This window comes from Oxyura jamaicensis, chromosome 17, assembly GCF_011077185.1.
Source record: "Oxyura jamaicensis isolate SHBP4307 breed ruddy duck chromosome 17, BPBGC_Ojam_1.0, whole genome shotgun sequence".
Classification (NCBI taxonomy): Eukaryota; Metazoa; Chordata; class Aves; order Anseriformes; family Anatidae; genus Oxyura; species Oxyura jamaicensis.
Genome location: NC_048909.1, coordinates 496,776 through 509,711, shown reverse-complemented (window position 1 = coordinate 509,711; position 12,936 = coordinate 496,776). Strand labels below are relative to the sequence as shown.

Below are 12,936 nucleotides of genomic sequence, written 5' to 3'. Positions count from 1 at the left end.
AATAAATAAATAAATAAATAATCAATCTGCTGTGTAATCAGCAAAGTCTTGGGAACAAGATGGCAAGTGTTTTGACACTGTAGAAAATCTTGGAAAGACTTACCTTGGGATCTGTGTGCTTGAGCTCCTGTTTCCACAGCTGAAGAAGGAGATGGGAAGTCAGCTTTCTTTGGACCTGCTTTGGAATAACTGATGAGATTAAATACCTGTTGTATGAGAGGGGACTGGAAAAGCTGAGACCTTCTGCCTTGAGAGAGGAGAGCCAAGAGCAGATATGACTGAGGCCTGCAAAATCGTGAGGGTGGTGGACAAGCTGAGCATGAAATTGTAACACTCCAGCAGTCCTTGGAGTAAGGAGTGCTGGCAGGAGATAGGTTGAAAATAGAAAAGATAAAACTTTTGAACTTCCAGGGCTTGTTGCCACAGGGAGTAGGGGAGCCAGATAACACTGGCAGGTTCAGAAAGGGACTGGATGAGCTCAGTGAACAACTGGTTTCAAAGGGACAGTGGAAGGATGAGGCAGGGATGCCCCCTCTAATGCTTTGATTCATGGTGGATGCTGGAGAGCAGGAGAGTGGAGTCAGGCTCTTAGTATCTTATTTTTCCAGTGATGAACACTGCATCTTGGTGGCCTTTACCCTGCAGGGTCTGTCTGATGTTCCACAAATCCCCAGACAGCCACGGGAGAGTTGCGACACCTGCAGTGCTTGCAGGAGAGGGGTCTGAAACTGAGTGGGTGTAAAAGGGAGGTTTGAGTCAGAGCAGTGGGGCCAGGGGGCGTTCCGCAGGAATTTCATGGCGGTTTCTCCCTGGATTTGGTTTCTGTCCAAACCGATCTGAAACTAACATGCTGGCCGCCCTTCCTTGCCAGCTGGCAGCAGCCTGTACCCCACGGATCCCGCAGGGTCCCTGCGGCCCCGAACCCTGCCAGAGGGCCCCGTGGGCACCTCCTGCGCTGGAGCCGTGGCTGCCCCAGGGCCGCTGTGCGCAGCCCCAGCAGCCGGTGCCCGCGCGGCCTGGCTGCGCCCCAGGCCCGTGGCGTGACGGGACGGGGCCGGCTGCCGGCCGTGCCCGTGGCGGGGCAGAGCGGCGAGCAGGGAGCCCGCCCGCAGCCACGCGCTGCAGCCCTACCTCGCCCGCGCCTCCCAGCCCCGGTTCTCGCTTCGCGAGGGCGCACCGGGGCTCGGCGGGGCCGGGGCTTTTCCTGGCCGCCGGCTGCCACCTAGCGGCGGCCGGGCCGGGGGCGGGTTCCCCCAGAGGGACGGGCGACGAGGCGGGCTCGGTGAAGCCACCGCACGGCCCGGACTCGGCCTGCTCCCGAGGACTCGGGACGGCTCGGAGGTGGCTGGGGGTGACGGGAGGCTGGAGCTGCCCGCCCGGGCCCGCCGCCTGCTGTGCCCGGCGCCTCGCTCCCCTGGGGACGGTGGCAGGAGGAAGGGGGTGAAAGTCCGGCCGGCTGCTGCAAGCGTGCCTGCAGCTCTCGCCCTTCTCTGCAAATATTGAGATACCGGCCGGCTGGAAGAGGGGCTCCTGCCCTTTGCTCTGTTTGCCATTTCCTCCGCTGTTTGGTTTCAGTTAATCATCCTGAGAAGACAAACAGTGGTGGGGACGGACGCTTGGCCCGTGCCATCCGTGCCTGCCAGGCCCCGGGACCCTCAGCACAGGGTGGGTGCCACCCTGCCTGCCCCAGGTCTTGGCCACTGGCTTGGGGGCCCTGGAGAGAGTCTCACCCCCACTGCTAGGAGGGGATCCAGCTGCTGGGCTCCACTCACTGAGGGCACTGCTGAGGAGCAAGGAGCCCGTGATGCGTGCTGGGGCCTCTTGGTCCTCTCTCTGCAGGGTCAGGTTAGTCCAGCACTGGGGGCACCATCCAGGCTCCTTATAGGATCCCAGGGCAGGAATACAAATCATAACATAGAGTAAGACAGGTCCTGGTCTGTGCCTGGGCCAGGAGGTGGTGTAGGAACAGGTGTGGTGAGGAGCTCACATGGATGTTTGGCCCCATGTTGCTTGGGCCAAGCTGAGCTCAGGCCACATGGCCAGGTCTGCAGGACCAGGAGCTGCCCCCACGTCTACCTGCCCGGCCCCCGCCAGGCTGGCCGCCCTGCTGCCCCTGCTCTCTGCGGTCTGAAGGTCACACTGCTGCGCAGTGTGGACAGTGCAGAAACAGATCCCTCCAGCGCACTGGCACTCAGCAGCACTCTGAAGCCACCAGACACAATGTTTTGGGGTCTCGTTTCTCTCCTCCTCTTTGCCATGGCCAGCGGAACCCCCATTGGGGACCAGGATGAAGACATCCAAGTGCAGGAGAATTTTGATGCTGAGCGGGTAACAGCGGCTTGCGGTCCCTGGATATTGGGGGTAGTAGGGGTGGGAGAAAGCTATTTCATTTTTCTCTAGCAAGAAGGATGACATTTCCCATAATGGGCTGCGCAGGGCTGGTGCTGGCAGTGCAGATCTCCCTAGGTGCTGGTCTGGGGGGGATTCAGCCCTTGGGATGGCCTCACCCCAGCAAACACACAGGCAGGGCAGATGAATCCCAGTCTGTTCATCTGTCCAGACTAAGAGCTGTGGCAGGGCACACCAGAAGCCCCAGAATGTGTGTGGGATGCAGCCTGCCTGAGGGGGTCTCCTGCAGGCACCTCCGTCCGCTGCCCAGCTCTGCTTACCCAACCTGCACATGCGTCCAGGCTCTGCTGGGGCACATGGTGGGTACCGGCCCCCCTTTCAGGTGAACAGGAGACATAGAGACACTGCCCTGGGCTTGGGGACCCCACTCTGTTCCCAGGGACTGCCTGTCCCCCATGCAAAAAGTGACAGAAGTGGAGGGGAGAAGGAGCCAGTACCCTGCTCAGTGGTAAGCACACATAGGCAACAGGAGTCCAGCTCTGACCCTCACTTTCCCAGCAGTTTGGTGTGAAACTGCTGTAAAGCTGGGACATCTGGGCTGCCACCTCTTCTGACAGACAGCTCTTGAACACTGTCAGGGATCCAAGCACAGAAGCCTGGGAAGCTGTGGGAGATGGGTGACCATTGAGTTGGAAATCCTGCTGAGTGCTGATCACTTTCCTACAACAGCTCTGGCCCCAGCACCTTGTACCATAGCTCACCAGTTGGCTTCTTGGTCATGAATATTTCAGCTCTGCAGAAAGCCATGGGATATCCTGCCTTGGTGGAGGAGGCACGTGGAAGATATGTCCTTTTCTTTTCCCCACAGATGTATGGGAAGTGGTATGATGTAGCCATTGGAACCACCTGCAAGTGGATGAAGAACTACAAGGAGAAGTTCAACATGGGCACGCTGGTGCTGGGCCCTGGCCCCAGTGCCGACCAGATCAGCACAATCAGCACCAGGTTGCGGTACGAGCAGTGCTGTGGGTGCTCAGGGATGTCAGAGATCCTGTGCCATGGGCAATCTGGTTGCTCCAGGCACAATTTTCATAAGATAAATAGGAAAAGAGATGACCTGAAGCTGTTTATTCTTTTCCTCCTTCCTCCAGGCAAGGTGACTGCACTCACATCTCAGGAGAGTACCAGAAAACCAGCACCCCTGGCAAATACACCTACTATAATCCCAGTAAGTTGGGCTCACTGCTGGCTTGCTGGGCCCTAAGAGCTGCTGTGTGGTCACAGGATGGGAACCAGTGCCAGGCCTCAAAGGATGCAGCTGGTGGCTGGGGAAGTGGTTCAGGGTAGCAGGGCTCAAGGAGAGGAAGTTGCTCCATAGTGTGGGTTGTTTCCAGACAATGAAACAGGGAGCAGGGTCTCAGGGAAACTGTTTCAGAGCTGCCTGCTTAGGTACAGGACTATGAAATATTCCAGCAGATCTGTCTCATACCCAGGGTCCCAGTCTGGGACAGGCACCCACCAGCCACTTTTAAGGAGCATTGATGGTATCTCAGTTGTCTGCAAACATTGGATTCCAGTCCCCTCAACTAATAAGAGGCTGGTGAAGTGAAAGAGTGTCAGGGTTGTGCCTGCTTCAGTAACTGCTAATAATCTCATAATTTCCTGAATTAGCTGCCTGACTTCACCCCCCAGCTCTGGCACTGTCGTCTATACCTGTTCCTTCCTGAGGGGCAGGAATGATGTCCCCTGTATTGCTGTCTCACCTAGAATGGGATGTGTCTATCAAGTCCTATGTGCTTCGCACCAACTACGAAGAATACGCAGTCATTCTGATGAAGAAGACAAGTAGTTATGGTCCAACCACCACACTGAAGCTATACGGTATGGCTGGCTATGGCACTGTGGGCAAGCAGGCCTTTAGGTGGGCTCGGTAACACCACTCTGCTTGGCTTTGAGGGACTTGAGTGTGACTTTGGAGGTGGTGCCTTGAGTCACCTCATCTTTGACACAAAAGAGGTTGAGTTTTATGGCTCAGTTTAGAGCCACATCACACAATTCAAATCAGAGTGTTATTTGGGGTGAACAAGATTTGCTTGGGAGACCCAGATCCTGAAGTGGCAGGAGATGCTGTCTTTCATGACTGAGAGACATTTAAACAATGTTATACAAGCCCTTGACCAACTCTGGTCAAGAATAATGGAGGAAAGGTTGGGTAGGACTTGTACTGGGCCTGCAGCTGCCTGGGCTCTGCAGGTCTCTGGCTGCTGGGGGCTCCATACAGACTCTCGCCACTGCTGACCCTGCTGACAGCCTGTTCCTTGCCCTTGCTAGGGAGAAGCCCAGAGCTGCGGGAGGACCTCACCGAGGCCTTCCGGCAGCTGGCTCTGGAGATGGGCATCCCTGCAGACTCCATCTTCATCCTGGCCAACAAAGGTAATGCATGCAAGGCATGTGCCTCTACTGCTGCCTGTGTCCCCAACGTGATGGTGTGCTGAGGCTGCTCCTTCTTGGTCTGCAAGGCTGGGGAGAAGAAGGGAGGGCCAGGATGGAGGGCGGAGAGATGACAACTTTATTGGGATGGGGTAGAAAAGGGACCACCCCTCTCAAGCTGCTGATCTTCTCTCCTGTCATCTGGGCCAGGTGAATGTGTCCCCCAGGAGACTGCCACTGCCCCCGAGGTGAGTGCTCCAGCCAGGACCTCCTGGAATGAATTAAGGATGGAAATGGGCTTTGCCTGTAAGGACAGGGCACAGGCTGCAAGGACAGGGGTCCCAGGTGCATCAGGAGTTGCTAGGGCTCACTTTCAAGTAGAAAGCAATGTCCCTTTCCTACTCTGATTCTTTTGAAGAGTAGAAGTTGCAGCACATGAAGCCTGGAGTCTCTGTACCCTTTGCCTGCTCATGAGTGCCCCAGCTGGGCTGAAGACTCCCCTCCACAGTGGGGGAGGCAGCTCATTGCCCTACTAATGCTCCAGCTGCAGTCATCCAGCACGTCCCAGTCTTGTAGCGTTGAGTTTAAAAGGTTTTTCAAGAGGGGATGGGACTTCATAGGAGAAAAAGTCCAGTTGAGGGTAGATATAACATCTGGAGGATGCACCACCCTGTGTCAGTGGGAGCAGAGACATGTCCTCAGCCTGGCACAGGGCATGGCCGGGGCACTTTGAGTGTCTTTACCCAAAATGCATGATTCTGGCCCCTGTCTGGAATGAGCATAGGGCTCAGAAGGCCACGACTGACCCCAGGCCAATGAATGGAGATGTATGGGGGCAATGGGGGGCTTGTCACCAGAGGCAGAAGGGCAGGCAGGGCTGACAGCAGCTCTGTGCTTCTTCCTCCTGGAACAGAGGGCACGGAGAGCAGTGCTGCCACCTGAGGAGGGCTCAGCTGCAGGACCCTTGTCCCCATATGTTGGCAACAAGGAAGGTGGGTCCTGGCAGAGGGGCTGTGGCAGGCATCCCTGTGCTCCCTTCGCCTGCAACAACCCGTGTTGTACTCACCTGCAGATGCGTGCCGGCTGAGCCGGGACCCTGGGCCCTGCAGCGGGATGCTCTCCCGCTTCTTCTACAATGTCTCTTCCATGGCCTGCGAGACCTTCCTCTATGGTGGCTGCCTGGGCAATGGCAACAACTTCTACTCAGAGAAGGGGTGCTTGCAGGCATGCCGGACTGAGGGTGAGCGGGCATGGGGCCGGGCAGGGGGTGAAGGGATGCGGAGGGTGGGTGAGGCGAGGCCTTCACCCCAGCCCCAGAGGGGACTGCGTGCAACCCTGAGCCCTGTGTGTCCACGGGGGTCCCGGTCCTACTGGCCTGCTGCAGCCCCCTCTCCCTGCAGCTGCCTGCAGGCTGCCCATCGTCCAGGGGCCCTGCCAGAAGCCAGTGCTGCGCTGGGCCTTCGATGCAGCCCAGGGCAAATGCATCAAGTTCAGCTACGGAGGCTGCAAGGGCAATGGGAACCAGTTCTACTCGGAGAAGGAGTGCAAGGAGTACTGCGGGGCTCCTCCACTGGCAGGTATGGCATGGCAGCATGTCAGGGGCTGGGGCAGCAAGCGGGCGGGCACTGCCTGCACATCTTGTCTGCTCCAGACTGCATCCAGGAGCACTGGGTCTGCCTGCAGCTGGGGTGGGTCTGTCCTGGGTCCGGTCCTCTGATGGACCGAGGAAAAGATCATCAATCTACAGACAGCATCACACATGGAGAATGTGTGTATAGGCTGCAGACGCACCAAGGCTGGGGTTGAACTTAAAAATGCTTGTGATAACAGGGGGGAAGGCCCCGAGGAGGCCAGAGTGCAGCAGGTAGCAGTGGAACTGGCAGAAGTGTCAGTGGGAATATCAGCTGAAAAATCTGAAGGGGTGAGGGGACACTGACACCAAACAGGGACTCTGGGTACACCCAGAGGGTACCCTCCATGCAATGCCCTCCAGAGCCTCCAGATCTAGTCAGCACAAGGGTTTCCATACTGAAACCCTTTTGGAAAATCAAGAGGCCTGCTCAGCCCCCAGGACAGATGGACAAGCATTCTCATTTTCAGCAGTGTAGCAGAGGAGATCTTGCTGCAGAGGGGAGTGAGCTCGGGGACGTTCAGCCACAGCCCTGGATGAGCCTGATTCTGATAACAGCAAGTGGCAGGAGCTGGGGTGGGAGCCCAGCAGATGGGGAATGGGGACAAAGTAACGGGTCTCAGGGCAGAACCCATCTTTTATTATCGTGTCACCAGTATGAAGTGTATTAATACCACTGTGGTGGGACATGAAGTAACATCCCTGGACAGCAAAGGGCTGTGCGGAGAGCCCAGACTGCTTCCCTTATCTCTGACAGCAGGGACCAAGTGACAAAGTGGGAAGCATCAACCATTGCCACCTGTCTGTGGGGCATGGCGGGGTGTGAGGATGGAGTCTGTGGGTCTGCCTGTCATACTGCACACTGCTCTGCTTGCAGAGGATGAGGAGTTTCTGCATCTGTCAAACTGATGTGGGTGGAAGACGAGCACCAAGCACTGGAACCAGGGCCTCGCATGAGCTCCTCATGGTGCAGGAGATGTCTTCAACAGTAAATGTCTCTAAAGTAACCAACAAGCCTAGTGTCCATCCCAGAGCCGGCAACAGGCTGGGCTCAAGGAGCAGCAGAGGATGCAGCTGGGTGCTGTCTGCTGAGCCCCTTTCCATTCCTCAGCCCTGCTGACCACCACCTGCATGGTGCGGGGGTGCCAACAGGGCCACCCAGGGTCTCTGACGTCCTGCTGGGTGGGGGCAGATGGAAGGAAGCAGCAAGGGGGGACAGGCACCCACTCCTCCCCGAGGGCAAATAATCCATGCTGCATCGCATGGATGGGGCACAGTGGGACCACGGGTTTTGGTGAGGCTCTCTCCCTGCACAGTCCCTGAGCCTCATCCTTGGTGGGTGTGAACAGCCGTGGCTGCCTCCATCCCTGCAGGTTGTGCCCTCCCCAGGACAGCGGGGGCCCTGGCACACGTGAGGGGGAGCCCAGCACTGGGGGTGCTCAGAGCCCAGAGCCTTGCCAGCACCCCTGGGCCTCAGCTGGGAACCAATGATGGGGGGCATGGGATGGGGGACTGGAGGCTCACAGGAGGCTGGGAGGGATGGGGAGCGATCACGGGAAGGGATGAGGTGGGTTGTGAGAGAGGGCTGTGGGGGTCAGAGCAGACGTGGGGGGTCACAGGAGGGGGCTGTGGGGCTCGGGAGTCACAGGGGACCACGGTGGGGGGGTCACAGGAGGGGGCTGTGGGGCTCGGTCACAAGGGACCACGGTGGGGGGTCACAGGAGGGGGCTTTGGGGGTACGGAGTGTCACAGGGAGGCGGTGGGGTCGCAGGGCAGGACTAAAGGCCTTGCGGTGGTTACGGGGGCCACGGGAGCGGACGGCGGGGGGAGGGGTCCCGATGCCCGCGGGGGTCCCGGTGTGCGCGGCGCCAGCCCCCGCCCCGCCCCGCCGCCCACTGCGCTCCGCGCCCCGCTGGCTCCCGCCGGCCTCCGTAGCCGGCGCTGCGCGCGCTCCGTCTCTCGCGGCGAAGCGGAAGAGGCAAGATGGCGGCGGCGGGAGCCCCGCGCCCGGTCCCGAGCCACGGCGCCCGGCGGGGCTGAGCCGCAGCCCGGCCACCCCCGGCCCCGCGCAGGAGCCGCCCGCCCCCTCCCGTCCCCTGCCCGTCGCGCCGTGCCACGCCGCCCGCCCCCCGCCCCGGGCCATGCCCAGTTAGCGCCCCCTGCCCGGCTCACGGCAGGGCCCGGCCGAGCCCCTTCCCCACCGCGTCGCCCCCCGGCCCGGGCCTGGCCGCGCACCTCCGCCCCGCCGAGCCCGGGACGCCCCTCATGGCCGGAGCGGCCCTGCCCGAGCTCTGAGGGACCCGTGCCCCCCGAGCCGTGCCGTGCCCTGCCCTGCCCTTCCCTTCCCTATGCCCTCCCCGGGGCCGCCCTGTCCCTGAGCCCCGGAGCGGCGGCCCTTTTCCTGGCGGCGGTGGCGGAGGCGCGGGAGCAGAACGATGTTCTCGGCCCTGAAGAAGCTGGTGGGCTCGGACCAGGCTGCGGTCAGAGACAAGAACATCCCCGCGGGGCTGCAGTCCATGAACCAGGCTCTGCAGAGGAGGTTTGCCAAGGGAGTCCAGTATAACAGTGAGTCGGAGCCCGGCCCGGGGCCTGTCGGGGGGTAGCGCCGGCCCGGGCGGGAGGCAGCCCCGTGGGGCCACCCCATCCGTGGCCGGGGACCCCGGTGGCGCTGTTCGCGTGGTGGTACTTTTGCCGGTAGTCAACAGAAAGCCGAGCTTGCAGTTAAACGTTAGAGTATGCAGAACTGGGGGAAGAGGAAGGATGGCAAACTTTTATGTGTCTGTGTGGCACTGGGGAACCTGCGGTGTCCTCAGGCAGCAGGAGGTGTCCTGAACGGCTGCAAGCCTAACGCTGACTGTGGCACAGGAGAGTTGTTTGTAAATCGGTTACTGTCAGTTAAAGTATCAAGAGCATGTGGGTGACCTTCCCTGCAGCCCAGGATAATGGTATTTATAATTAAACTCTAGTGACTATATGATAGGGGTCTGTTGAAAAGCTCTGCGCTGCCAGACTTCAATAAAAGGTGAGTGGTGTATGCTTTTATGTGTCCTTGGTAAATAATTTCATTCTGATTATGTTTCTGCAACTGATACACTTGCTCTTTTCTCAGGAAGCATTTTCAGAATTCTTCCCTTTCAGTATTGAAGCTCAGGGTTTTGTTTTTTCTGCTGAAGCTCAGTAAAGGTTATTCTTAATACAGCGTTTCAGGAAGGCACTGCAAGTATGTGAAATACGTCCCAAAGTAACAATAGTGAGATGGGGGCAGTAGTTATGTCATCCCAGCTGAAAATAGAGCTGTGTCCGCAGAGTGCTGCGAGTATCAGCTTGTCTGCGGGAATGGGCACACTCTGGAGTCAGGCTGCAAGAAGCTGAGAGAGTGGCAGTTTGGAATGAGACTGATTTGTAAATGTGGTACTGAATAACTTCTGAACAGGCACATGTGATGGAGGAATAGAATTTGTGCTGTATCTTAATTTGAAATTGTAAATGAAGGGAGAGATTAGCATGTCAAGAGTTTGGTGTTTTTTTTTTTTAGTGTTGTCACTATTGACTGTGGTTTTAATCTGATATCTTCTGGAAGCTCTCAGCTATGCTGGGGAGAGCATTTGCTGCATTTACTCAGAACACGTGGTAGATGTTCCACAAGTCCTTAATTTAGAAAATGAGTGTCTTAGCAAGCCATTGTGAATGTGACAAGAAGCACATATTGTTAAGGGACATAATTTCTAGTGAGAGATGAGGGGTAAAGATGAAACTATTTCTCCTTGGCATACAGCACTGCACCATTCAAAGCATACCTGGAGATCCGGTTAAAGACTATTGATCTCTGCAGCGGCTTGGCAGAGCCCATAGACCAGAACATGTCCTGTGCTTCAGTGGGAAATGTTTGAGACCGGGCTGCTTCTATCAGCTTGTGAATTATGTAAGAGAAAGGAGTTGATGTTTCATCAGCAGACGTTTGTGCTGCATGGGGTACGGATCAGCTGCATCCTGCTGGCACAACAGTAAAAAGGGACAGCTCTTTGTTAGGTGTTGACAAACTGTATTGCCACCTAACCTTTATGGATGTGTACCTGCTTATCATTAATGCAGCAGGGCCAAAAATGCAAACAGCTAAGCCTCCAACTGTAGTTTTGTTTCTTTTTGTGTCATTACCAAAAGCCTCTGGAAAGCTTTTTCTTTTGAGCATGGTCTTGTCAAGATTTGTGTTCTAATTAGTGCTTTTATATCAAGAATAAAACTGCATCTTTCTGTCCCTGCCTTAAGGGAAGCTTTCCAATCTCCATAGTAACTCTTCCCCATATCACGGTTATATAATGTTTGTAGGAAATACAGGAGGGTTATGAAAGAGTTTCGAAGCATACTCATAGCCATGGCACTGGATAAGTAGGGTGAGTTCCAGCATAGTGAGGGTATGGGCTCTGCAAGGGCCATTGCTAAGCAAAGGGGAGAGCTGCATATCCTTCGTATTATCAATGCTCCTTTCTTAGGAAACGTGAAATTGAACAGAGGGGGGTACAAAATTCATTTTGTAGCGGTCTTTAAAATTCTTCCTTTTCCCTGGAATTGCATAACCCTAAACCAAAGGGTGCAGTCATGACTGGTCCTGCAGAAATATTTCCTTGTTTTCATAGTCCATTATTGATTGTGAAGTGTAGCCCATTTATTTACCAGAAATATGTGTGCTGAAAATGCTTGCTGATAACGTGGCAGCAAATGGCTGGGACGTGGGCCTTATCACATGGCTTTTGATGCCGCTTTCCTGTGGGATGTGGGGCGGGCCGGGCTGTGCCAGATTTCATGGCTGTCAAGTATGTTTCATAACCAAACAGTCCCAGTCAACAGATTTGTGTTGATGGTCTCCCTCCCACTCAGGCAAGTTTTCAAAAGGAAGAAAGTTGCAGAGTGGGTAGGTTTAAATTTCTGGTGAGAGCAAAGGCCACTAACAGCCCTCGGCAGCAATCGCTTTCTCTGCATGGGGCATCCTAATTTGAAACAAAAGTGTTTTCATACGTCATTCCCGGCATACACTCCTTACCGTCTCTCTTTATCGTCTGCATGGAGCTTTTCTGTTTTTACATACTATAGCCCAAATAACACCAGAGTTCCCTAAGGAACAGAGAAATTATGAAAATGATGTGGGTCTGTACCAATTTTGATTTTAATGGCTTGGCTGTTTATGTGAGACTGTGGTTCCCAGCATGGGGAACCAATCTTTGTAAAAACTTGCTCTTTTTTTTCTTGGTTGGGCTAGCTTTGCAATTGGACCAGGGCTGCTGCTGTTCAGTGAGCCGTGCAGGCCCCAGGAGAGTAGCACGGGCCTGAGTGAACAGGCTCGGTGTAGAGAGGTGGATCTTGTTCCTTTGGAAGCGGTGCTGCTTTAAACAAATTACAAGACAAATTACAGAAGGATTTACCACTTCCAGGTTACTCAAACATGGAAGTTTACATATGGCAGTGCTGGCCAAAGAAGGGTGAAATGAGTGGCTCTGGCTGGGCTACACGGATGAGAAGACTTCCTGGGAGCTGCAGACTGATGACTGGTGACAGGAGACGTGTGTATTTTGGTGACAGGAGACGTGTGATGACGTGTGACAGGAGAAGTGCTGTATTTTCAATCCAGTGGTCCCATTCCTCAGAACACAGTACACCTTCTGCTCTGGGCTTTATTCTGAAAGCTGTGTCTAGCGTGCATGCCACCCAACAAAACCCACTGCTGTGTGTGCCTGGAGCCCAGGCTGCAGTCCTCCCTGTGGGCATCACCCTGGCCTAAACATGCCGCGGTGCTGAACTACCACAGTCAGTAGCTCCAAGAATTCCCTGGTCCCTCCTCTTATTACTTGTCTGTCTAAAATGTGCTTTAAAAGACAAAACTTAATGAGTTTGCAGAATTTGCAGAATTAAAATCCCTGTATTTTTAATGACACAGTGACAAAATGAATGAGAAGTGATCTGTTTAGTTTTTTCCTCACATTTTTATCTATTCCCCATCCCTACCCTTTTTCCCACAGATAATTCTGCTCTTTCCTACAAGCCTGTGGCTGTTTGCAGTAAGTACTGATTTAACTAGAAATCAAAATAAGGTAGCAACTGTGTGTATCCCAGTACTAACCTCACCCATAATTGCTGGTCTTGTCACATTCAGACACAGCCTAAGCCTGTGGTTTACCTGGCTGGCTGTGCCCTGAAGCTCATTCAGCTCTTCCTGTCTTGCAGATGACTGTCATTGAGTAGACCTGTCCCATCCAAAGTCTCAGATACTGATTTTGTTTGGCTGAAAATGATCTATACGACCTGCCTTCTTCCTCTTATTTTTCGAGACTTTCCAATCATCAGAAGCAAACAAATGAACAAAAACTGGTGAAAACTAACGCACTGTGTAGGAGGAAAGACATCCTAACACAGAAAATACTGAACCTGAGAAGGGCTGTTGGACATGTTCAAATGGAGCATGTGCTGCTACAGGCACCCTAAGCTGATCTCAGTGCAGCTGCTGGGGGGTGAGAGCGATCTCCTTGCGCCGCGGG

At 55.2% G+C, this 12,936-nt stretch overlaps 2 protein-coding genes across 4 annotated transcripts in view; both read left to right on the top strand.

Moving 5' to 3' along the window:
* Positions 1 to 2,138: 2,138 nt before the first annotated feature.
* Positions 2,139 to 7,423, top strand: AMBP (alpha-1-microglobulin/bikunin precursor). Its single transcript, XM_035341956.1, has 10 exons — positions 2,139 to 2,328; positions 3,218 to 3,360; positions 3,501 to 3,577; positions 4,117 to 4,230; positions 4,681 to 4,782; positions 4,990 to 5,027; positions 5,693 to 5,771; positions 5,852 to 6,019; positions 6,180 to 6,356; positions 7,287 to 7,423. The coding sequence occupies exons 1-10, from the start codon at positions 2,221 to 2,223 to the stop codon at positions 7,316 to 7,318; spliced, it is 1,038 nt and encodes a 345-aa protein (XP_035197847.1). The 5' UTR covers positions 2,139 to 2,220; the 3' UTR covers positions 7,319 to 7,423.
* Positions 7,424 to 8,646: 1,223 nt separating this feature from the next.
* RABL6 (RAB, member RAS oncogene family like 6) overlaps positions 8,647 to 12,936 on the top strand; it is a 58,181-nt gene continuing 53,891 nt past the window's right edge. Inside the window, exons 1-2 of one of the 3 annotated variants that reach the window (XM_035341634.1) lie at positions 8,647 to 8,974; positions 12,421 to 12,459. In XM_035341634.1, coding sequence (XP_035197525.1) covers positions 8,845 to 8,974; positions 12,421 to 12,459 — 169 coding nt within the window. In that variant the 5' untranslated portion in view covers positions 8,647 to 8,844. Of the gene's footprint in view, positions 8,975 to 9,167; positions 9,432 to 12,420; positions 12,460 to 12,936 lie in introns of those variants that run through there. The other 2 variants (XM_035341635.1, XM_035341637.1) reach the window with 2 other exon arrangements.